This window comes from Aspergillus caelatus (assembly GCF_009193585.1).
Source record: "Aspergillus caelatus strain CBS 763.97 unplaced genomic scaffold BDV27scaffold_37, whole genome shotgun sequence".
Classification (NCBI taxonomy): domain Eukaryota; kingdom Fungi; phylum Ascomycota; class Eurotiomycetes; order Eurotiales; family Aspergillaceae; genus Aspergillus; species Aspergillus caelatus.
Genome location: NW_022475300.1, coordinates 128,878 through 152,717, shown reverse-complemented (window position 1 = coordinate 152,717; position 23,840 = coordinate 128,878). Strand labels below are relative to the sequence as shown.

Below are 23,840 nucleotides of genomic sequence, written 5' to 3'. Positions count from 1 at the left end.
ACCTCTCCAAGCCTCACACTCATATCCCGTTCCTCATTTTACCAGCCATATCACTTCCTTAATCACGACAGAATGCCGTCTAGCTCCCGTGCTCAGGAGAAGTCCGTCTCACGACTTATAGAGCGGCTTTGCAACTGCAAGACGGAAATTATTACCGTCGAACGCTGTCGTAAGATGGGAATCGAGGTAGCCCCAATTTCACTGGAGGACATGGCTGATCCGGAGTTGCGCCCGTGCTATTTTCGTGCTACCCCGTCGGACTTTATGGAGCAGCATCCTATAAACCAAAAGTATCTGCAAGGTTTGATGAAAGAGGACGCCCGTTTACTTACGCTTCGGGAATATGATCCTGAGGTTGCCAGCAAGAGTGGCCCTACTGCTACACTGGCTGAACGCATTGCGGCCAATCCAGCAGGTCGAGTAAGGCAAATCACCAGAATTCTTGATCATTATATCTGTCATGTGGTTCGTGATAATATGCCTTATGGATATGCTATGGTACATGTCAGGGGATGGAGCTATGCATGGTAGGTTCAACCCAATATGAGGTTTGATTTATAGTGTTTTTCTAAATCTACCTCTGGCCAGTGAGAGCGACATCAACCCGCTCGCAATGGCTTACTATGCACCGACAAACCTCATTGCATATACCAAGCATCGCACCGTTACGATTTATGAAGTGGACAATCATCGAATGCCACATGTGGCAATAGTTACGGAGCACTTCACTCATCAGGAAACCGACGAGAAGGATTTATATGTTCATGAGCTAGTCTCTATCCTGAAAGCCATGTCCATACGTTACTCCCAGCCTGAATTCGAGCAATATAAAGTGATACCAGTATGTACTCTTTGAAGGCCTCTCCACTTCTCTGACAACGGCTACCTGCTTATGACAGCATAGGTCCTGCTGCTGTCCTTTATGTCCCCGCAGAACGGCCGCATTCTCGAAGCAAATCTTGATGAAAGAAAACTAATTGTCCGAAGAAGCCCAATGTACAGTTTCAAGGCCAACAGAGATGCCCCATTCGAGCTTTTCTCCCGTTGGTTACTCGGTGACCCCATCGGGATGACGTCCATCACCGAAGAGTGAAGCGAGGGGAATGGAAAGACTAGTGCAAATTTGTAACGGATGGGTTGTTGAAGTATTGTGTGGGCTGTGCATTTTAGTTAAGAAATTGACAATGAATGGGGCTATTCTGAAATTAGTCGAAGAGGTCATTAGGGTCTTGAGATTGAAAACGGCCATGGGCGCAAGTGGTATTTAGGCGTACCTGCGGCATATTCAGCCAGTACTTCTTAAATCGACTCTTGGATTGATTTAGTTCTCCATGTCCATAGTAATAGACACCTCTACCTTTGGAATTGTAGTAGATAAGCTTAGTGGTGTCGTGGATTATCAGCAGATTTGGAATACAGTATCACAGTTATTCAAGTTCGTCTTTTTATAGCTATACTAGGAATCTGTGTATCTGCACAACTGCCCAGTCTTCCACAACTTTATCCTATACCTTCTTGTGTAGGCCAGTATTCAGTAATTATTGGATGAGAATATGTCACACCATCTAGATCCACTTTGGGTTCAATTTGCGATGATTTGGTTTACACTCCTTCATTTGGACTGATATTAGTGAATATTTTGAGCAAGTTATTTGACTAGTTTGATTCCACAAGTGAATGACCACTGATTCTGATTCCAAAGGGATCTTTTCCCACATTTCCCTTATGCTTTGATTTGCGTTTATATCACTGATTAGTACCTCAAAGCCTTTATTCATCGGATTCCTACTACCACTGTGTCCTATTCATTGTACGTCCCTTTAGAATCATTCGATATGCCGTCCGCCAAGTCCCAGATCCCCAGCACAGATGAGCAATGGCAGGCGGCTGTTGCAGATGCAGGTATTGAGAACATGTCTCTTCAGGATTTGAACCTTGTGTCAGGTTCTCGTGTCAACAAAGCTCAATTTCTACTCATGCACATTCTGTGCAAGCTCAATGAGCCTGAGGAGTTTGATCCAACCCAGTGGGGCCTAGAGAGATTCGCAGATGCCCAAGCAATACTACAGGATACACCAGAATTCCAAAGATATCTGAAGAGTGTCCAAGACGATGCCCTGACTACCACTAGGAGCCCCGATGATCCTTTCCCTTTGGGGATCTTCGAAATCCCAAGATGCCATCAGCGGTATGTTCAACAAATAGGAACGCGCACGAATCTGAAGTTATCTTCCGTCCATTCGGACCGCAAGGAAGCATGGGACGCTGTGCCTACTTCTGACGAGATAGTTGTTACTTTCGCAGCCATTGATTATCTCCATGCCGTATGTCTAAAGAATCCTGGTGTATATTCCCAATGGACTGCGAGCTGCTATTCCTTCCAGGCGCTAGGGGAGGAGGGCTTCCAAGCCCGCACTGATGGAGTGCTCCATTTACATGAGGAACCAGAGAAGGTGTATGCGCTGCTAGAGTGCAAGGCAAGGTGGAGAGAAGATGCCCTCCCTCAGGTTCAGTATCAGGAGGCAGCTCAGATAGTGGCATGGATTTTACAGAAAAACCATCCAGAAACAGCAATGCCGGGACGGTATGTTTTTTATGGACTTCTGTTTTTTGTAAGTAACCTAACATAAGGGCCTTCCCCAGAATATTTCTGATTTCCCATAACCGAAACGAAATCACCTTGACCTTTGGAACCCTCGATCGCCACTACCGCAACTTTTTACTAGGAAAGACTCATGCCTCCCGCTTCCTCACTCTTTACGAATACGGCCCATTTCTCCTGGATAACGCTTCCTATATGGAGCAAATGGCTTGTATTGTTCTGGCATTTGTTCTGGGTGTGGGGAAAGGCAGGTAGAGGAACTAATACCTTGTATTCGCATGATATTATGCCGTGCGTTGCAGTTTAAGGTTCAATATCAGGAACTGGCAGGATACATATGTGAGGGTGGAAAGGGGAGCAAAATTACTAGTAAATAAACTCGAATATCTGCAAACAAAATACTTCTAAGTTCAAGCTTAGACCATTGAAGCATCGCAGACTGTTTAGCGTCCAGTATTGTATGCAACCTACCAGCAACCTAGCCATCATTCGCTGTTATCCTTGCCGCCGCCTGAGGAAACAGCTTCCACCCGTTAACAAGAATAGTACCTCTAGGAATATCATTCTGCGTCTCGAAATCCAGAATATCTTTTTTATTTTCCTCCATAGTCTGTTCAGTAGAACATGGCACGCCACAATCTGCCCCATACACCACATTCTTAAGCCCTACCATCTTCAGGGCGGGCTGCAGCCCCGTCTTCGCAGTCGCAGCCGTGTCAACGAACAAGCGCCCAAGCTGCTCCTCAATCTCCTTTCTCGTGATATTGTTCGGATTCGGCACCCATTCCTCTGTCCCAAGCAACGCCAGCCGGCCAGACAGAACGGGTAACACCCCACCACAGTGCGCCAAAACGAATTTGATATCAGGATAGCGTCGGAAGACACCATTGTAGAGCATATCGACAACGATTCTTGTGGTATCAAAAGTCACCTCTATCAATGGCGACGGACGACCGTTTGTTGGCCCCGCGTAGGCATTGGGGTGGATATGAACAACCGCCTTTCGAGAGTTTAACACATCCCAAACAGGTCCGAGACTCGAATCTCCCAGCCCGACACCCTTGTAGACGGTTGTTACAGCGAATCCATCTGCCGGGATCTCGGATGTCGATGTTGTTCGCTTGATTTCGCTAAGACACAGCTCTGGATTGTTCGTTGGTAGCGCCGCCAGGACCCCGAAGCGGGAGGGGTATTTTGACACAAGTGACAAGGCGTAGGTGTTGGCTTCTTTGAGTGCCTCGGGACTGCTCTGTGGAATGTATGAGAGCATTTGCATCTGCACGTTTTCCCGGTCATTGTACTGGAGGATGGACTCGACTTCCCATGTTACGGGGCGCGAGACCATGAAGCATGCTGCTCGGAAGGATTCGGCTAGGGCTTCTGCCTCGCCTGGTGCTTGCGGTGGGTAGAAATGTCCGTGGATATCTAGCCAGCCTTGTGGTGACATTCTGAGATTACCGTACCCGAGTAGATATGTCTATCTTTCTTAGTCGTCTTATAACAATCGGTTTTGAAGTGATGGATACAGTAGAAGTTATAGAGAGTAGATCCGGATATTGGGAAGGGCCCGGAGGTAGCGCAGACGGAGATAACAGGACATTACAGGATTCCGATCGGATTTAGGGCTTGTCACAGCTTGCTGGTTGGGTGTCACGTAACCCCATTTTGTGTTATGATTTAGTAGTAAGGAGGCCTCATGTTGACCATTCCATTCAATCCTTGAACTCGGCCGTAAGAGGGCCGCAATAAAAGGAGTTCCGCATACTCGATGGATATTTATAAAAAATCAACAAGGCGGAAACTTGTTCACTGCCATTTCACCCCGGCCAGCAGATCATTCGCGAGCGGAGCTACCACTGTACTAGTATTACTTGGAATTGTGAAGAAAGAACCCTAGTCAGCTTCCAGCATGCATCTAGTCAAGACACAGGAGTCCCCTGCGGGCATGTTTGAAATCATACAATTCGCTGATAACGAGATCCCACCCTACGCTATCCTGTCCCATACCTGGGAGCAAGAGCAAGTTACTTTCCAGAATATTAGTCAAAAGTCACGCCAAGGATATGCTGGGATATGATAAATTAAGACAATGCTGTGCCAAAGCGAAGGATATGGGATATGAATATTACGTGGATCGATGCGTGTTGTATCGATAAAACCAGCAGTGCAGAGATATCGGAATCTATTAACTCTATGTTTCGCTATTATCAGGAGTCTTCGGCCTGTTATGCTTATCTCTCTGATGTATCATCAAAAAAAGTCCTTCGCAGAGAGCAAATGGTTCACTAGAGGATGGACATTGCAAGAGCTGATTGCTCCGTCTACAATCATATTTTTTGACGAGAATTGGAAGGAGCTGGGGACTAAGGCAACTCTTCAAGAATCCATATCTAAATGCACACGTATACCTGAGAGTATCCTTTCCGGGGAGGATGGACTTGATACATTCAGTGTGGCACAACGAATGTCCTGGGCTGCAGAGAGACAGACAACAAGAATTGAAGATCGGGCATATTGTCTATTGGGTATATTCGGTGTCAATATACCGCTTCTCTATGGAGAAAGGGAGAATGCATTCATTCGGCTACAAGAAGAAATTATGCGTGTTTGCGAGGACCATAGTCTATTTGTGTGGAGATGCTCCGACACTCGTGGTATTCTTGCTACATCGCCGGCTGCCTTTATAGACTCTCACGATATTATGCAATTCAATCCTTTTGATACTCCAAACAGCCCATTCACAGTGACCAGTATAGGAGTTCATCTAGAACTTCGCATATTAGGTGTTGGGCCTGGCGGACTGGCCCTGGCGATTCTCCACTGCAAAAAACGTTATGGCAAAGATAAGCCAATCGCTATCTATGTGAAAGACACATTGCTGAATATGGAGCGTTTCACAAGAGTCCGGACTCCTGAATGTGAGAATATCTATCTGAATCATTTGGAAGCGTCTCAATATCCTCCGAGAAAGATCTGGCTTCAAGCCAGTCGCATCATGCGTATGCAAGAGCCAAAAGATGGACCTTCACTAAGCCCCTATTCTCGGGCAGCCTTGGCTTTGATAGTGGATTTCGATGAGCAAGCATCCCTTTTCAATGCGGTGACGCAGGGGTCCCTGGATATTGCATGGTTACTTTTAACCAAGGGCGAAGTGGAGGCGAACTTGAATCGAGCTTGGGATGGCTGTACTCTACTATCATGGGCTGCTGCAACCGGCCAAACCTCCATGACCAAATTGCTGCTTAAGAGAGGTGCAGCAGTCAATATAGATGGGGGCTCCGGTCAATCAGCACTTTCGTGCGCTGCTGAGAAGGGGCATCTGGAGACCTACAAGATCCTGCTCGGTGGAGGCGCTGACATTGATGCCAGGGGTGATAATAGGTCCCCACTGATATGGGCAGCTGAGAATGGTCATCAAGCCATGGTTCAATTACTATTTGAAGAGGGTGCCAATACCGAGACAAGGGATAAGTCGGGTAAAACACCCCTATTCACGGCTACTGAGAGGGGCCATGAGGCCTTAGTTGAACTACTACTACTTGGAGATGAAACCAACACTGAGGCAGAGGATAAATGGGATAGCACACCGCTATCCCTGGCTGCTAAAAACGGCCATGAGTCTATAGTGAGGCTGCTTCTCGACGCAGGTGCTGATGTTAGTGCAAAGGATCACTAGAAGAGGACACCTATGTGCTGGGCTACTATAGGAAAGCATACAGCCGTTATCAAGCTACTCCAGTCAAGGTCATAGACAGTTAATCTTCTCAACCTGGCTGTTTGACGAAGACCGAGAGGGAGGCATCAATCAAACGCGTACTTACACAGCGAGGTCTCGATATTATAGACCTCAATTTTATGGTAAACGTAGCCTTCCACAAGTGGTAACATAATAACTAGATATGTTTTCCAAAAGGGATGGGCTTGTTAGGTAGGTTTAGTGCACTTCCAAAATATATTAAATTTGTCACTAACTAGCCAGCGCGATATCACAGTACGATAGGGAAATCCGACATACGAGCAAGAATTCTCGGACATCTGAAGTAGCGTAATGATTCAGACATGTCTCTCCATGCGCAAGAGAAGAGGAGAAATGCAAGTCTGATTTAACGTTGCCAAAACGAGACAGCTCCAGTAAGGCAGTTTATACTTAGTCTGCATTACCGTAGTGAGTTGGTTTTTTGACTGCAACGAAAGATATATATTCAGGTAATTTTCTCAGCAAATATAGCATAGCCAAGGAACACCCGAATATTGAGGGAAGTAATATGTTGAGACCATCTGAAGCCTGAAAGCACTCTTACAGTGCCCAATCATTCCAATTCACTTCTGGTGAAGCCGGGAACTATAGACGCTTGGGCCTGGGATAAGAATAGAATTTAGACCCATTTACCTAGTCCGGTATAGGGTTAAGTAGTGGGGACTACGAGGTACATCTGTAAGAAGCAACAAGTTTTTAAAATTACTGCAAATCCTGCAAAACATTCATTGTAGAAGGATGTTTCAGACCTTAAGTTGGAGAATTACCCCTTTTCGAATTATCAATATTATGTAGTAGCCCTAGCAATTAGTGTGTAAAAGTCCACAAAGGATCGGGAGTCATAATATAGATTAGTAGTTATTCCTACTACATATTTCGGTTGCCTTTAGGTATGAAATATCATAAGTTTGTCAACCATGGAACACTTAACCGCGGTTCGAAACATAGTATAAAGGAAGCCAGGATGCATGTAAATACTGTATGCACAATTTGACAAGATAACTTCCTGATATTCCCTGCATTGCAACCTTGAAGCAAACTTGTCATACCAAATTAGTCGAAGCACAGACATCACATGACGTCTAAAGAAGGGGGCCAGATCTGTTATGTAATCGGGGGCTAAACCTGAATCGGGGACGAATGTAACAATAGATTGGCCCCGCGAGGCTCAAACGGTCACAGCCTCGAGCTGCCACTCGCTTTTCAGAGGATGCAGGGGTTGTGGTTATAAACCTATGATTCCCCCTAAAACTCCCGTATCTGCCTCACAAAAATTTCTTGCCCTTCGCAAGTGAACAGGCTCAGCGCGCCAAACTTCAAGGTGTTCCTGACCGCGGTTCCTGAATGCGGAGTTGCCAAGTTTCCTAATCCGGTCATCCATTTGAGTCTGGATATTTTGTCGTCATTCATTATCTTTAATTCTCTACCCGTTAATGACATTGTACTGTTCCCTGACGACCATATATAGAGCGCTTGGGAAAGAATGGCAGAAGAGACACAGGTCCTTTCCATCCAGCAAAGGATCGCCGCCCTGAACCAGGCGCAGGCCGGACAAAGTCCCCAGGCTGCCGCATCGCCGTTACTCGGGGCGCAACCAACCCCTTTCGCATCGCGTCCAGCTCCTTCGCGACAGCAAACGATCAATAATCCCCCAGTCAATTCTCATGGCTTTCTTAGCGATTGTTCGCCCGATAGAAATGAGCCAACGGGGGGCCAGCAACATCCTGTGCCTAGGCCACCACCAACACCTGTCCGGAAACCAGGGGCCCCTCCACCGTTGCCGGTTCGAAAAGCGTCAACCGAATCAGCACCAGCGCTACCACCGCGGAGACCGTCAGGGTTCTCTCGAAAGGAATCTAGGGACTCCCTAGGCTCAGATATCTCCCATTCAACGTCTACAAGTGCTGGAAGGGCTACAATAGCATCGACCACATCTAATAACTCGGATACCATCCGCAGCGTACGTGCGCCTGCCTGGGGTGCAAAGTTGCCTCCATTGCCACCGAAAAGGCAAGAGACGAAGACAGTTCAGCCGCCCCCACGACCGAGACCGTCGCCCGCAAACAGCAGCAGAAGCCTCTCGCAAGGTCGGCCCTCACTACCCCCTCGACGAGAGTCGACCAACAGCACGTCAACTAATGGGAGCCGCTCTACGTCTCGGCCTCCCCCGCCATTACCTTCTAGGATAAATAGTGACAAGTCACCCGGACCAAGTGCGGACACCAATGGCAAGCAATCGACGAGAAAACTGCCTCCGCCGCCTCCTTCGAGTGCTGCCCTAGAGAAGATTCAAAGTTCAGGGCTTGCAGGGATAAACCGGAACGCTGAGAGCTCTAAGCAAGAGACGAATGGTGGTGTACAAGAGTCGCAGCCGAACGGGGTGCCCCCACCAGTTCCCAGAGCGACACGTCCAGCTGTCGATCTCGCCAAACTTCAGGCGACTAAACCTAACCTTTGTAAAATCACGCATGCAGCTACGGCACCGAGCACACTGTGCTTGAAGTGCCGCGATTTCTCGGCGCCTGATGCTCACGCAGCGCGATATCCTCGCGAATCTCTGCCGTCTTACGACCTGGCATGGCTAGCAAGGGAACTGACAGCGCCGTTTCCTTCACCCACTGATAAAGCCAGGGCGTTGTTCACTTGGTTCCATCACAATATAGAATATGATGTGCATTCCTTCTTCAACAAATGCGTAAAACCTTCCACGCCAGCTGGGACTCTAGCGTCAGGACTGGCGGTGTGTGAGGGATACGCCAGTTTGTTTGCCACTCTCGCAACTCACGCTGGGCTGGAAGCGGTAGTAGTCGCTGGTCACGGCAAGGGCTATGGCTATGAAGCTCCAGCTCCAGGCTCCCCTATACCACCTATCTCGGCAACCGGACATGCCTGGAGTGCAGTGAGAATTGATAGTGGACAGTGGAAGCTGTTGGACGCCTGTTGGGGCGCGGGTGTAGTTCAGGGACCAGGTCGCCCTTACAAGAAGCAATTCAACCCTGCCATGTTCACCGACTCGAATGACGAGTTCGGGCTCCGACATTTCCCTTCCAACCGATCTCACTTCTTCCGGGATGATGGCCGGCCCGAGATCACTTGGGAGGAATACATCTTGGGCAACCCGAACTCACCATTGAGCGCTGAGCAGCCGACAATCTTTGGCGACGCAAAAAATCACAGCATCGGCGAACGGTCATTCCGTCCGGCGGCCAAGCAAATCTCCATCCACGACCCCAACCCGGTCCGGTTCCAGTTCAATCTCATCTGCGAACACTGGACTCTGGAGCATCACACCCGAGCCAAACCTGGGCTTTTCTTGCTGATGGTTCACGGCCTCGACGGTCGGCAAGAGGACCGTCTCCCCTTCACCCATGTCCGGGGCTCCGGACCGGGGGGAGGTGGGGACTTCTGGTATGTCGACGTACCGAATGCCAAGATACTGGGCGCACCCGGTCAGAAGCTAGCCATCGCCGTACTTACCAGCTTCGGGGATCGAAAGGACGCACGGGGCGTGACCGCGGAAGAATATCGGCAACAAGTCGGTCGGGTAGGAATGGCGTGGGCTTACATTGCGGAGTGGCAGCTGGTGTGATTTAGCGTGCAGCCTTAACGGTCTTGCGGGCTTGGAGTTTGGCGCCGCTTGGCTTTGTTCATGGCGACGTCCCCATTGGTTCTGAATTTCCCTAATACCCGATTCCTCGCACTCGAAGTTTCTTCCACTAGAACAGGGATCATGATGTTGCTTAGCATAGGATACACTAATGATAATGAATGACGCTTCTTCCGTAATCCCGAACGATCATGAATCCAGGCGGGGATCTGACTATCACCCCATAACAAGATGCACCAGATTGAACGGAATGACAATTAGAGATCGAGAATCTCCTTAGAGCCTCCTCGTGGAACAAGCCGAATTCGGGCGACGACCGAGGAAACATGAAAACCACACTAACCCTACGGACGGAAGTACCTTGGCTAAATAGCCATATAGATTCTTTCTTTACGTGACCAAGGACCCCAGTTATTAGTCAAGGCTGAATCAGGCAGTAGAGGAACATGCCTTGACCATTCAGAGGGGAGATATCGGGGTATAACCGCAAGATCACCTTTTCTTGAATTTAAAAATCCAATCATGTTAAGTAAGTCTATGGCCACAATCCTTCTTCCCCCTAACGTGAGGGAGATTATAAAACGTAAGAAATTGGAAAAGTTAAAGCGATTCAGAGAAGGGGGCCAAGGGAAAAAATTTTCACGGTCATAAGCCTTTGTGGCTTGATACAAGACAACGCTACGGGTAGGAGGTAAAGGTTGTCGGCTAATATCATAATGCTGCTAAATTAGTATCGTGGATACGAGCCCCCCTCACATGGTACAGTCCAGCATTGCCTTGGGTACAGACATACTACTACATACGTACGTGGCAATACTCCCGTTGCTGCAACGCAGGTATCCTATATTAGAAGCAATATAACATGACACTAAGTAATATGAGGGAATAATGGCTGTAAACCTTGCCAGGGATATGCAAAACTGTGATCGAGTACTCCATACCATCGATGTATCTGAGCGCTGCAAAGGGCCCCACCAGCCAGAAGACCGCCTCGCATGGCACGGGACATCAGTTGTAGCGTTGATAATTGTTGAGCATTCTTTACTGTGGTACGCCGTATAGTTTATGGATTTTTTTTTGCACCAAATATATGAATCATGTTCTTGCCTTCTTCTTTCCTTCTTATTTTTGTTTATAATTCTCAGGTTATTCCATGATACCAGCAGCATGACTCGTGATGTGCCGCTGCCCTAATTGGTGGAATTTCCGATTCTGGAAATGGCACGTTGGCCGAGGCACATGCTGTTGGTCCCTCCAATCAGGAACGTTCCTTCGGGGCTTGGGGAAAATTGAAATGGGGTCTTTTCATTTGTTCACCTTATTTTCGCCCCCTTTCGCTCCTCATCTCCACTTTCTCTCTTACTCTCTCGGGTTAAATCGTCTCTTAGTATGGAGCCTAAGATTCTAGGCTGGAAATTGTTTTGTTTGTTCTGGGGAATTGGTCGGGGGTTTGGGGCCCCTCTATTCCTCCACATTCAACATCCACCGAACCTCAACGCTCACCACCACCACCACTAAAGCTCATCAACTGTTTCTGAATCCATTCGGGTCCATGGAACCCACTAAGCGATTTCAGATTTTTCATTTCGCGTTGAATGGCATGTTCCGAGGCGGTTGAGGAGTAGTTCCCGTGCCTGTTTAGGTTCTGTTTTGGTAAAGTGATGGATGTCAGCGATCGGCACCCTCTTCTATTGATCGAACCTGCTCTGCACAGTATATTTCCTTTTTTGCTTTTCTAACTTTTGTTTATTTTATATATTTATTTTAATTATTATTATTTTTTTTTCTAGTTTTCAATCACTCGGACCTTTTTTTTTTCTTTTGCTTTTTTCACTCCTCACTTGACAAGCGCCGTGACGGGAAGTCCGTCCTTGGGAATCAATTTACACCCCCGACGGCCGGGAAAGGAAGCAATGTGTGCCGATCCGTCTGCAATCGGCTCTGTTCAAAGGCAATTCGCTCTCAAGGATACGACTCGCCGTGTTTTGCCCTCCGGCGCAATAGGTCACTTTCGGTGTCTCTTCCTTTCACGGCCCCATCGGCTTAGGAACACTAGTCTTAACCCGCGTGGTCAGGCTTCCCCGGATCCCTCCACGTCGCACCTCTGGTTCGTCGAACAACCCGGCTTTACACTATCCACCGGAGTTATGCATTGTGCTGACCACGACCCTTCCGTCCTTGATTACTTCTCAAACGGCTCCCCTTGGCCTAAGGTCGCAGCCGGTGGAGCCGAGATGTGGTCCTCCATTTCCCAGTCTCCCAATGAATCGTTTCAGCGAAATGATTGCATGGATGCTTGATCATGGGATTGGTTACTCTGGCCTGATCCCCTCACTGACCCTAAATCTCCAGACCATGTGTTGCCTCCCCGCGGGTTTCCCCATTCTTACTGAATGAGGAACCCGTCCGTTTTGGACTCGGACAGCCGAAAGGCTACTACCCTGTGTCATCATTGACAGAAGAGCTGCTCCGGTGGGCCGTCTATATGATGTGTCTGATCCATGATTGGATATGGTTTTCTGGTTGTCTCACCGGTTGGATTCCAGTGAATCTCGCTAGCTAGCTTAGACTAATCTCGCCAGTCGCATGGCGTGCAGCCCTTTCCCCATTATGGCACTTCGGGTCGGTACAGGCTCAAGCGTCATCAGGAATTTAGACGGAATTGGCCGTCATTCGATGCGACATCGAAAGGCAAAATTTCCGTCCCCTGCTCTCGGGTATATTAAGACCGGCCCGTCCCCTACGGTGGTTTAAAACTTTTTTATTACACAGTTTTTGTACCTCCCTCTTCTGTGGCTTCTGTCTTCATCAGGTAGCAGTCTACCCCATCCTGCTTAGAGTGGAGTGGTGAGGTACATCTTGCCTTCAAGATGGCCATTGGCAACATTTATGTCATTGCGGCCATCGCCGTTATCGGCGGTGGTCTTTTCGGTTTCGATATCTCGTCCATGTCTGCGATTATCGGTACAAACACCTATAAGTGTTATTTCAACAACGGAGGGAGTGTGACGATCAATGAGAACGGTGAAAAGGAATGTGGAGGCCCCGATACAATGACCCAGGGTGGTATCACTGCAGCCATGGCTGGTGGCTCCTGGTTAGGTGCTCTGTGCTCTGGATACCTGTCTGATATGCTCGGCCGTAAGCAGTCAATCATGATTGGTTCCGTGATTTGGTAGGCCTACAAATATTGCACCCCGTTTGGGACTTTCCTAACCGTTGACCAGGTGCATTGGATGTATTCTTGTTTGCGCCGCCCAGAACATTCCCATGTTGATTGTTGGTCGTATCATCAACGGTTTCAGTGTCGGTATCTGCTCCGCTCAGGTCCCGGTCTACATCTCTGAGATCGTAAGTATCTACTATGGCCTTGACCTTTGACTCTTGGCAACTTGCTGACCCCTCATCCAGGCCCCTCCTACTAAGCGTGGTCGCCTTGTTGGTCTTCAGCAATGGGCCATCACGTGGGGTATCTTGATCATGTTCTAGTAAGTCTAATCACGGAGCTCCCCACTACTGTCTCCAGACTAACAGTTGATCCCTCTGTAGCATCTCTTATGGATGCAGCTTTATCAAGGGCACCGCCGCTTTCCGGATTCCCTGGGGTCTGCAGATGATTCCTGCCATCCTTCTTTTCCTCGGAATGATGTTGCTTCCTGAGTCTCCTCGTTGGCTGGCCCGTAAGGACCGTTGGGAGGAGTGCCATGCTGTCCTTACCTTGGTTCATGGTCACGGCGACCCGGACTCTCCTTTTGTCCAGAGCGAATTCGAGGAGATCAAGGGCATGTGTGAATTTGAACGTCAGAATGCCGACGTGAGCTTCATGGAGCTCATCAAGCCGAACATGATCAACCGTACTCACGTCGGTGTCTTTACGCAAATCTGGTCCCAGCTTACAGGCATGAACGTGATGATGTACTACATTACGTATGTGTTTGCGATGGCCGGGTTGAATGGTAACAACCTTCTGGTGTCTTCCAGTATTCAATATGTGATCAACGTGTTCATGACTATCCCTGCTATCCTGTGGCTGGATCGCTGGGGTCGCCGCCCCACTCTCCTTATTGGTGCGGCCCTCATGGCGACCTGGCTGTACGCCAATGCTGGTCTGATGGCCGCACACGGCCATGCCGCTCCCCCAGGCGGTCTCAATGGAACACCCGCAGAGTCCTGGGAGATCACCGGCCCTCCCTCCAAGGCTGTCATTGCGTGCACCTACCTATTCGTCGCCTCCTACGCCATCACCTGGGGTCCCGCCTCGTGGGTGTACCCTCCCGAACTCTTCCCTCTGCGTGTCCGTGGCAAGGCCAACGCTCTGTGCACCTCGTTTAACTGGGCCTTCAACTTCGCTCTGGGTTGGTTCGTTCCCCCTGCCTTCGAGAACATCAAGTGGCAGGTCTACATCGTCTTCGGTGTCTTCTGTACTGCCATGTTCATCCATGTGTTTTTCATGTTCCCTGAAACCGCTGGTAAGACCCTGGAAGACGTCGAGGCCATCTTCACCGACCCCACCGGTCTTCCGTACATCGGTATTCCCGCCTGGAAGACCAAGAACGAATTCTCGCGCGGCGCCACCCTGGAACAGGTCGGCTTCGACGAGGAGAAGAAGGTCGGCGGTACTGTCCAGCATTCTGAGACCGCATAATTGGATTATGCAGGACTTGAGAAGTAGTAGACTTTTGGGGTTGAATTCTGAAAATATTTAATTACTCGCCTATATACCAACCTAACAAATCTCTCCTTTCATGTGGGTTTGTTATGAACATGTGTGACTTAATTAGTTCATGTTTACGAGAGAACGATGATGTCTTGATACCTAGTGTTTCTATGTGATAGCTTCTAATTCACTCGTGCTTTTTTATAATATTTATTCTCAACCATTTACAACTGTCTTTTGTGTATAGAATGACGGAAGTAATGCAACAAACCCCAACATAATAACTATGGCATACCTCTTCCCTTTGCAAAAGAATCACTATCCACTCAGCTCAGCAATACATCTTACAAACAAACATATTCAAACATTCTGGAATAGAACCACATATACCAACCAACTGAACTAATGACATTGAATTCATCCATACAACAACTGGCTACTCTATGAGGTATATCATTGCAGCTAAAACAAGCAAGTCCGACTCAAACCCGCCATAGCACGACAGTAACAGGCCGTTGTCGTCGCACTTCGGGAAGCCGACTTGAAACATTCGGGACTTGCCTGTCCCCTCAGCGCCAATAAGTCGGTTTCTTGGCTGCATCTCAAGAAGTTTCATCCCGACGTATCGGGGAATCTATTCCGCAGGGCCAAGATGGTCTGTGCTGAAGAGCCTTATTTTGGTTTCGTAATGGGTGGTCTTATAGATACGAGTAGTACGGATTTGGAAGTAAGAGATAGTGATATGGACTTAAGGTGTAGGCACTTGACCTGTGTGCTTGAAACATGTTCTTTTATGACGAAGATTCACAAGTCCACATCCAGAAGTAACAAACCTGAGAGATGTTCAAGAAAAGTCTAGTAACTACAACTTCCTCGGCTGAAACACAACTTGCAAAGGCGGCAAAAATGTGGTAAACGTATCCAACGCATCATTCCAAAACGCCTCTCCGGTCTCTCCAGGCGCAAACCTGATATCGTAACGCTGTGCCAGGGTAGATACGGCCACGCGGAGACTAAGCATAGCTAGATTCTTCCCTACGCAGCCGTAGACCCCTATGGTAATTCCAATGTTAATAATCTGTATCTACGCCTGGTATAGCATACTCCACATCGTGTAGAAGAGTAACGGCAGCGAAGCAAGGGAAGAAATAAAAACTCACCCAAAGAAAACGGAAAATAAGGCGCCTTGTCAGTCCCCCACTCGACCTTCTTTTCACCCCATCGCTCGGGAATAAATTGCTTGGAAAATTTGTAGTATCGTTCGTCTGTTTGGATTAGCTGCGGTGGAACGAACACGTTAACGTCTCCTGGGATGAAGACTTCGTCGATCTGGAGGCCCTTGGAGGACGTTACGCGGTATCCACTGCTTGAGACGGGGGGCCGCAGACGGAGACTTTCGTGGATTATGTCGTCGATGTAGGATATGGGTTTGGTTCTGTCATAGGTCCAGCTTTGGGGGCCGTTGGGCATTGCGCTGTCGAGTTGGGTTTGGAGTTTTCGGAGGACTTGAGGATGTTTGGCGAGGAAGTAGATGGTGTTCGCTAGAGCTGAGGCGGTTGTGTCGCTGGTTCTGTTGAGTTAGATGTGCTAGGTTTGGGGGGCACTTTTCTATTCCAAAAAAAAAAAAAAAGAAAAAAAAAGAGGCAGAAATACGTACCTGCCAGCAATCACCACCACCCGCGAGTCGTCATGAAGAGCTGGTTCGGACGGTGGCGCCGACACGTCGTTGTCTATGAAAGCTTTCAAGATCCAGGAAACAATGTCTTGGGGATATTTCTCGTGGTCCCAACTCTGTTGCGTCAAACCGGCTTATACGTTAGTCCCGTGCACAATCAATCTACAGCCAAACCAGAAGAATAAGGAGGACTTGATACCTTGCGCTTGCTTTCAACTTGATCAGTGCACCACTTGAAAAAACCCTGATACCCAGCCGCCGCGCCTGGTAACTTACCAAGCATATTCAAAAGCCACGGAAGATGGCTCGCGATGGCAATGAAGCGCATATGGTCACGAACAGCATTGATAGCAGGGTGCGCCTTCCCCATTGTGAGATTACCAAAGTCCTTACCAAACCCGACGTCTCCCATGATATCGAAGGTGAAAAGCATAGACCAGGTGGTTGCATCGAGCGGCTTTCCTTGGTTGGCTTCGATCTGGGCAATGAGCTTCTTCGCCTGCGCTATGACACGGGGTTCGTAGACGCTGAGGGCTATTACTTGCTCTTTAGTATAGGACTAGGGTGACATGTTTACTATCTGTGGACGCGGGATTGACCAACATTTGATACTGAAGGCTCGGTCCCACGCCCTTCTTCGTCGCCGATGGTCGTTGAAGTCACGGCTTAGAGCCATGCATATTTTCGTGTGATCTACATCCAAGTGCCCGTACCAGGTTGACTTGCGACATTCAGTATGGGGACCGTAGATTAGGGGCAGTGCTGTATTTCGGAGGATAGAGATCTCACGGGGCCCTGGCATGGTTCCTGATTAAAGAAGGCTTTGCGGATGTTTAGTTAGAATAGCTTGCCTGTGCGGACGAAGTTGCCGTACTGCTCGTGGAGCTTTTTAAGTTCCACATTGTATTGGATATTCTTTGCCGCTAGGAAAGCGCTGTAGAAACGGGTGAGCTTGCATGCGAAGGGCCCAGGAAAAGGATGGAGTCGGTGGAAGAATAATCTGTATATACTAATACTACTAATGAGGCTGATGTTGAACGAAGTGGTGAGCAATGTAACTCTGCCTAGAGCTTGCATTGGAGAGAGCACCGTGATTGTGAAGTATGCATAGAATAAAGATATTACAGTCGCGGCGTAGAGCGCCAGTAGATTATAGATGAGATTTTCCACACAAATGGACGTGCGAAAGATGGTTGTATGCAGAAGAACTCCTAAAAGTGCTGCAGACCCTCCTAGCTGGAAAAGATCCGCTTGAAGCACTTCTTTAAGGTTTTCTTGGAGCAGTAATGATGCGAAATCCATTATAGGTGAGAATTCAGTGCGAAAGACGCCAGGAAAGGACTGTATCTGGACCTCTTCGCGCACTTTTATTACGGTTTCCTCTTTAACAGAGGTTGGCGTGCCTCTGCCCTTTAGTCTGATCGTCATCGTCGCTTTCCTCTCCCTGGAATAAGAAAATATGCGGCCAACATGCTTTCGAGGCGCATGGATCACTACGAATCATATTCCCACTTTGAATATGTTATCTATACAGGCCCCCATCAAGGTGCATGGCTACTGGCACAGTTTGATTCCTTCGTGATGTAAGCTACGCCTGAAAATCAGGGCAGCGGATATGAGTCTGAACCTACAATGCTATGATTTTGATATGTTATTCGTGCATGAGGAGTTCATGATCCATGGTAGACCTTGCCGTCTGGATCCCAAGAGGGATTGTGGCTTGTGCCGCGACTAAAAGAGACTCTGAATATTCCACAAGCCACATTTGCCGTCGTTTGCTGTGCTCAAGGGGATGGCTAGGACACTCACATGGCGATTCTAAAAACGTTCTTCAACATTAGTTTTGTCTCCAACTCCAGATAATTCCAGCAACTTAGGGATATGAAGTACTTCGGCGGCAAGAATGACTTACTTCGACGACGTCTGAACTGTCACAGCCGGAACCCCATCGGCAGCCACAGCCACGGCCTTGTGTGGAGATGGCAGGAATATAACACGGCGCGCATTTGCTCCAGTAGAGATAGTGGCATCATCGCTCTTTGGTAAAGCGTTGGCATACTGAGTCGGCGCCACTTTACACTCCAGAACTGGGGTTAATCGGAGCGGTTTAGGGCCGAGTCCAAATGATCTCCTTCGCTTGTTTATACTCATAGCTTGGTCTTCTGAGTGCTCTATCCATACGTGGACCCCGTCATTTTGCTGTTCTTTTAGGGCAATATAGGCCACTCGGACTGAGCCAGGTCATGGATCATGACGATGCAAAAGGGTCGTCCTAGCCTGTATCTAGGTAAAAAAGTCAGAGAGGATAGGCTCTTCTGGGGTACAGGTGTAAAACACTGCAAATTCAATTGGCATTGCTTTAAGACACCCATGCAACGATTCAATGAAGGAGCAATGGATACGCACCCTTGGAACGAACCACCCAGGACTCTTCCAGCTGGGTACTTTAACTCTTATTCGTGGGGTGATATTTGCGTGGCAATAATATCTAGATCCAAACTGCAAATCAATACGATTGCATGCCTGTGCAACAGACTTGGGCTGCCAGTCTAAACCCATCTCTGCGAGGTTCCTATATGCCGCACCTGGTGTCCGCTGTGTGATCACAATCGCTCTCCACCACAATCATTCGTACACAGGAGTTTCTGAGTATCGGCGGCGGCTACTGAACCGAAGGTACCACCATTGACACTCGGAGGGGATCCAGCCGATGCCATGATATCCATCCGACGTAGTAGCCTCTTCTTGCGAACGCTTATCTATTGTTCCTTCAGCCAAATAGACTCTAAAAAGCACATAGAACTAGGCTGAGGCTGAGGCTACGTCGGGCTTATGGGTAGATTGACGCATACTAAGGCCCCCACTCAGCGTCGTCTACTGTGATAAGGTTCTGCACCTCGACGTTTACTATCCTCATCGTAAGAACAAAGCAGTTTTAAACGTGTCCGAAGGATAATCTCAGTCGCCATAGTGGTCAACCCTGAAAGAGGAGTCATGTATATAAATGGACTCTACTCCGTAGTTGATCTTGGATTCAGCGTCTATGACAATTTATCTGTTCTTGTTTGTCGGACTCCTTAGGGCGTGTCTGACCAACATGGGGGCCCGGCTACAGGTGCACTATGATGTTTTAGCAAAGCTGCCGCTATCTCGGGTATCATCCACAGTAGAATGTGTGTATACGCTGATCTTTTTGGTTGCCAAAGGTACTTAAGTCATTCAGACCATTGATGTAAGGATATGATGATACGTAGGTGGAAAGAATAAATCGCGTCGATTCGAGATGGTTGAGTCCAACTGAGTAAGAGTACTCCGTAGTTGAGGTTTCCACCTTGTCCGGTTAAGCGCCTCATCCTCGGTCCAATTCCACCTCAAATAGAATACCGCTGATCGCATGTGGGACTAGTCGACTTTCAGGAGTCTTGGCGTCAGAATACTTCATTTCGAGACGACAACGGTGACATTTGTGGATTATGATAGCGGTCTGCAACTGTTGCATCGAGTACAACCTGACCTTGCAGCGGGTACATGACTGTGTACCGAATAATGTCTAAGAACGAGTAAGTAGTAAAGGATGACGATAAGTTTCAAAAGACGACCCAACATATGGGCGGGATTCCGTCAATCGCTGAATGGTTGTGTTGGCGGTGGAGCCCGGGGCGGAGGAAAAAAAAAAAAAGAAAAAAAGCCCCCCTGGATTGGGTTTAATTTGCGCTCTTGACAATTCAAACGAATTAGGTGTCTCGTACTCGTACCCCAGCAGTTCTCGATTTCTTAGGGTCAGGGCTTTTCAACTTTCGTCGGTACATTCTCTTTTTGTGTTCTTTTGTTGTTCTCTCTCTGACCCTGTCCTCTTCTTTATTTCTATTCTGTTTCCCCTTATCTTCGATTCCGCTCCGATACGGCGGAGGATCCCGCGTTGGAATACGAGAAAATCACTCTTACGAAAGCCGACGCTGATCGAGATACGCTCCGGGAAAACGCCAGGGAGAACGTCAAGGAGGACAATCATAGGACGACTTCAGAATTGGATTAGCACTCACCGTATTCATCTGATCATGGCTCGCGGGCGGAGCTCGAGTAACTTGGGCGCGGACATCCCGGGTGACACCAGCGCACCAGCAATGTCGACCATGAATGAGGTCAGCCCGACTGAAACGGATGCTCCAAAATGGAATAAGGTATGGTCTCGATCAATTGCGCAGCACTCATGCGAGCCTACGCTCACGCCGGCCTATGGTATCGCAGTCTTCCGAGAAGTCGCTCAAGTCGCAATCGAAGCGTCGCAAAAGCAGATCCCTACTCCGCCGCTTTAAAGACAAATGCCTGAAGCATACATGGTTACTGCCTCTTGTCATGTTGATTGTTCTGCTCGCCCTGTATGCAATCAACCCCAACCCGTCCAATCCGCTACATAGCGCAATCTTTCTGTCCTACCCTCAAGGGCCGAAAACCCCTGGTGGCCCGGTCATGTACGGAAAAGGTCCTAAGGACATTGCCTTTGTCTCGTTCTACACCATTGTCTTATCCTTCACTCGGGAATTCATCATGCAGCGCATCATCCGGCCGTGGGCGATATACTGCGGAATTCGCGGCAAAGGCAAGACTGCGCGCTTCATGGAGCAGGTGTACACAGCGATCTACTTCGGGATCTTCGGTCCATTTGGTTTGTACGTGATGTACAGGTCTGATATTTGGTACTTCAACACAACGGCGATGTATGAGGGTTTCCCGCATCGGGAGCATGAGGCGCTGTTTAAAGCCTACTATCTGTTGCAAGCGAGCTACTGGGCTCAACAAGCCATTGTGCTCTTACTCCAGCTAGAGAAGCCCCGAAAGGACTTCAAAGAACTTGTCGGACATCACATCATCACTTTGGCTCTCATCGCTCTAAGCTATCGGTTCCACTTCACCTACATGGGTATTGCGGTCTACATCACGCACGATGTCTCTGACTTCTTCCTCGCGGTATGTATACGTCCTGATCATCTCCCGGTGATAGATACTGACAGCACTAGACTTCGAAAACACTCAACTACCTTGATTCGTTCATTACTCCACCATATTTCGGTATGTTTGTTGGAATGTGGATCTACCTCCGCCACTACCTGAACTTGAAGATTCTCTGGGCGGTTCTTACCGAATTCCGAACCGTTGGTCCTTTCGAGTTAAACTGGGAGACCCAGCAATACAAGTGCTGGATCAGTCAATATATCACCTTTGCCTTGCTGGCGAGCTTGCAGGCCGTCAACCTTTTCTGGCTTTTCTTGATCCTTCGCATCCTAAAGAACTACGTCTTCAACAGTATCAGGAAGGATGAGCGCAGTGATGACGAGGATACGGAGGAGGAAGAAGAAGCGGAACAGGAGCAAAACGGCCGTGCTACTCTGGCGACTGGAGCTGAAGTGCCCACCGTTACTGCCCGAAATGTCGGTAAGGAGAACCAAGCTCCGCAAGTTCTGGTAAACGGGGAGCCCCTCAACGAGAAGTCCTCTAGCCGCCGGTAGAAGTTGCGCTCTAGCACTTCTATGCGCTTCAAAATGCAGGGCTTGTCTCATGCGGTGTTGCCGGAGTTTGCACTGCTTTCTCTCTTTCTTAGCTCTTGGGCGACTTGGGTCAACAACTCATATTTCGCCGTTTTCATGTGGCGGTTTACTTTGGTCTGCTTCTACATGAAGCATTTTGCATGGTTGTCGCATGGGTATTCATGGTCTACGAGATTTGCTTCGCTGCACACATTTATTTCTCTTTCCTCTTATATATTTGGTCGTCTGGCGTTGTGCATGACACAGCTGAATGGATATAGTGACGATTCCATTGATGTGCGCTGAGGGAGGGAATCCTGGGGAGGTCTACGCGCAATTATCATATAATAATAATAATAGATCTGCGCTGGTAGGTTATCTGCGCCAAGATTCAAAGTTCACGTCCACTTCACTTTCAGTAGCTGGTTACAAGCTCAAGAGAACATGCATGATTAACACCTCGGCCACATAGGCCATCAAGCCCCCACATTGTTACAGATACAAGCGTCTTGTCGGGGGCAAGAATTCACGTGAAATTGGATCAGTGTTGTATTACATTCAGAAAATGCCAAAGCAACTATCAGAGCACCGCTCGTACAAATGCGCTGGGAAGAAGCATGCCGTTTTCTTTTCTAGGCCTGGGGTCGTTCCGGACTCACAGTGCCCTTCACCTTAGCCGTCTCCGTTTCTCCCTCGCCCTTCTCGCTCTTTCCCGGCTCATTCACATACGGGTTAGAAGTGTCGGCATTGGAGACGCCCTCCTGCTTGCCGGAGATAGTGGCTGGTCCTCCGGTTCCCCCGCGGGCAGTAGCCTATCACCAAAATAGTCAGACTAACCACATTGAACATAATCACGAGCCCAAATCTTATCAGGCGCACGATAAACGGGATAGACCTTACCTCGTCAACATTAGATGGCGGCTCTCCAAATGATCCACCTTTCTCGCTAGATGAGGACGAAGAAGCCTCGGTGTCGACCTTCTGCTCCGCATCCCGATCGGGCTGAGCCTCGGATTCTCCCGCGGGGGCCTGTTCCTCCTTCTTCTCCGTTTCTTTCACGGCTTCATGGTGGTCTCCGTGGCCGCCGTGGGGTTTCTTTTCAGGACCGGAGGAGAGCAAGTAATAGGCAGCCGGTACTCCCAAGCCGACCGATCCCAGCAACCTGCATTCAATTGGTATTAGCATTTGCATTGCAACCTGATGTGATGCATCGCGCATGTTGCAAGGAACAAAGAGGACTGTTATCGTGGCTTACCATGGCAGGTCGCTGGATTTCTGGACACCGTGTGATGATTCAGAGGCGTATGTGCGGCGAGCGAATTGCTGCGCAGGTCTACGAGATGCAGCTCCGACAGCGCGAACAGATGCGCGAAGGAGATTAGCACGAGCGAAAACCATTTTTAATTGTTTTAGGACGATAAGGATCGGTGGCAGAGGATGTATTATGCGAAAATGAAGCAATTGGGGTGAGATTAATGGAAGGAAGAGAAAGAATGCAAGAAGGAGAAAGAGGAGGCTGGAGGTGATCGGATGATGACATGCCCTTGTCACTACTAAACAGCCAGCTTCGGAGCAGCTCCTGCCGGCGTGGGCTCAAGTGATGTAATGCTCCCCAGTGTGGGGAAGACACACTCGATATCTACTCAGAGTACAGGGAATTGCAATCTTGAATGCTCTTTGGTTCTTTGAAATTCTATCCCTGATTGGTATCTCTATTACTATTAATGAGCATCAGTTTCCCGTGGTACTGTAGAACTGCAAGGGCCCTCCTCAGACATAAGGCGATGACTACTTAGTCTAATTGGTCTAAAGAGAAGATGAAAAATGTTTTAACTGTGAATTATCAAACTTAGTCTTTCCTACCTCTCAGTACTTCAATTGATATGTAGGGATGATTAAAGAAGTTCCAATGAATCTATAGAACCATCTTCGATTGCTGTTGTTGTTGTTGTAGTTGTCTCCTGATCTGATAAAACTAGTGCGGGCGGAGCTGTCCCTTTTCGGTCTAGGCAATCAT

General features: G+C 48.5%; 9 protein-coding genes across 9 annotated transcripts; 6 read left to right on the top strand and 3 right to left on the bottom strand.

Annotated features, from left to right (window-relative positions):
- Window positions 1-72: 72 nt before the first annotated feature.
- BDV27DRAFT_155076 (uncharacterized protein) lies at window positions 73-1,093 on the top strand (the record flags this gene model as incomplete). Its single annotated transcript, XM_032072078.1, has 3 exons — window positions 73-527; window positions 589-841; window positions 905-1,093. The coding sequence occupies 3 exons, from the start codon at window positions 73-75 to the stop codon at window positions 1,091-1,093; spliced, it is 897 nt and encodes a 298-aa protein (XP_031930453.1).
- A 742-nt stretch (window positions 1,094-1,835) lies between these two features.
- On the top strand, window positions 1,836-2,857 carry BDV27DRAFT_155075 (uncharacterized protein; the record flags this gene model as incomplete). The annotated part of the gene is made up of 2 exons (XM_032072077.1): window positions 1,836-2,584; window positions 2,644-2,857. The coding sequence occupies 2 exons, from the start codon at window positions 1,836-1,838 to the stop codon at window positions 2,855-2,857; spliced, it is 963 nt and encodes a 320-aa protein (XP_031930452.1).
- Window positions 2,858-3,080: 223 nt separating this feature from the next.
- BDV27DRAFT_169818 (amidohydrolase family protein) lies at window positions 3,081-4,049 on the bottom strand (the record flags this gene model as incomplete). The annotated part of the gene is made up of 1 exon (XM_032075131.1): window positions 3,081-4,049. The coding sequence occupies one exon, from the start codon at window positions 4,047-4,049 to the stop codon at window positions 3,081-3,083; it is 969 nt and encodes a 322-aa protein (XP_031930451.1).
- Window positions 4,050-4,511: 462 nt separating this feature from the next.
- Window positions 4,512-6,278, top strand: BDV27DRAFT_142889 (ankyrin repeat-containing domain protein; the record flags this gene model as incomplete). Its single annotated transcript, XM_032070017.1, has 4 exons — window positions 4,512-4,644; window positions 4,765-5,973; window positions 6,004-6,125; window positions 6,165-6,278. 4 exons carry the CDS (start codon window positions 4,512-4,514, stop codon window positions 6,276-6,278), a joined length of 1,578 nt encoding a protein of 525 aa, XP_031930450.1.
- A 1,357-nt stretch (window positions 6,279-7,635) lies between these two features.
- On the top strand, window positions 7,636-10,141 carry BDV27DRAFT_124028 (uncharacterized protein). The gene has a single exon (XM_032066001.1). The coding sequence runs from the start codon at window positions 7,843-7,845 to the stop codon at window positions 9,946-9,948; it is 2,106 nt and encodes a 701-aa protein (XP_031930449.1). The 5' UTR covers window positions 7,636-7,842; the 3' UTR covers window positions 9,949-10,141.
- Window positions 10,142-12,551: 2,410 nt separating this feature from the next.
- Window positions 12,552-14,832, top strand: BDV27DRAFT_74762 (sugar porter family MFS transporter). Its single transcript, XM_032077475.1, has 4 exons — window positions 12,552-13,141; window positions 13,194-13,317; window positions 13,378-13,454; window positions 13,516-14,832. Exons 1-4 carry the CDS (start codon window positions 12,837-12,839, stop codon window positions 14,609-14,611), a joined length of 1,602 nt encoding a protein of 533 aa, XP_031930448.1. The 5' UTR covers window positions 12,552-12,836; the 3' UTR covers window positions 14,612-14,832.
- Window positions 14,833-15,414: 582 nt separating this feature from the next.
- On the bottom strand, window positions 15,415-17,375 carry BDV27DRAFT_142886 (cytochrome P450; the record flags this gene model as incomplete). Its single annotated transcript, XM_032070016.1, has 7 exons — window positions 15,415-15,511; window positions 15,565-15,676; window positions 15,784-16,187; window positions 16,281-16,431; window positions 16,473-16,838; window positions 16,902-17,060; window positions 17,150-17,375. The coding sequence occupies 7 exons, from the start codon at window positions 17,373-17,375 to the stop codon at window positions 15,415-15,417; spliced, it is 1,515 nt and encodes a 504-aa protein (XP_031930447.1).
- Window positions 17,376-20,356: 2,981 nt separating this feature from the next.
- On the top strand, window positions 20,357-21,805 carry BDV27DRAFT_155068 (TLC domain-containing protein; the record flags this gene model as incomplete). Its single annotated transcript, XM_032072076.1, has 3 exons — window positions 20,357-20,479; window positions 20,547-21,266; window positions 21,317-21,805. The coding sequence occupies 3 exons, from the start codon at window positions 20,357-20,359 to the stop codon at window positions 21,803-21,805; spliced, it is 1,332 nt and encodes a 443-aa protein (XP_031930446.1).
- A 650-nt stretch (window positions 21,806-22,455) lies between these two features.
- On the bottom strand, window positions 22,456-23,221 carry BDV27DRAFT_155067 (uncharacterized protein; the record flags this gene model as incomplete). The annotated part of the gene is made up of 3 exons (XM_032072075.1): window positions 22,456-22,635; window positions 22,724-22,985; window positions 23,079-23,221. The coding sequence occupies 3 exons, from the start codon at window positions 23,219-23,221 to the stop codon at window positions 22,456-22,458; spliced, it is 585 nt and encodes a 194-aa protein (XP_031930445.1).
- Between the last annotated feature and the right edge of the window lie 619 nt (window positions 23,222-23,840).

Bases quoted from the DNA above. Each gene is read 5' to 3' on its own strand.
- BDV27DRAFT_124028 (XM_032066001.1), top strand. From the start codon at position 7,843: ATGGCAGAAGAGACACAGGTCCTTTCCATCCAGCAAAGGATCGCCGCC.
- BDV27DRAFT_74762 (XM_032077475.1), top strand. From the start codon at position 12,837: ATGGCCATTGGCAACATTTATGTCATTGCGGCCATCGCCGTTATCGGC. The intron at 13,142-13,193 runs GTAGGCCTACAA...ACCGTTGACCAG, and splicing joins ATGATTGGTTCCGTGATTTG to GTGCATTGGATGTATTCTTG. The intron at 13,318-13,377 runs GTAAGTATCTAC...CCCCTCATCCAG, and splicing joins CGGTCTACATCTCTGAGATC to GCCCCTCCTACTAAGCGTGG.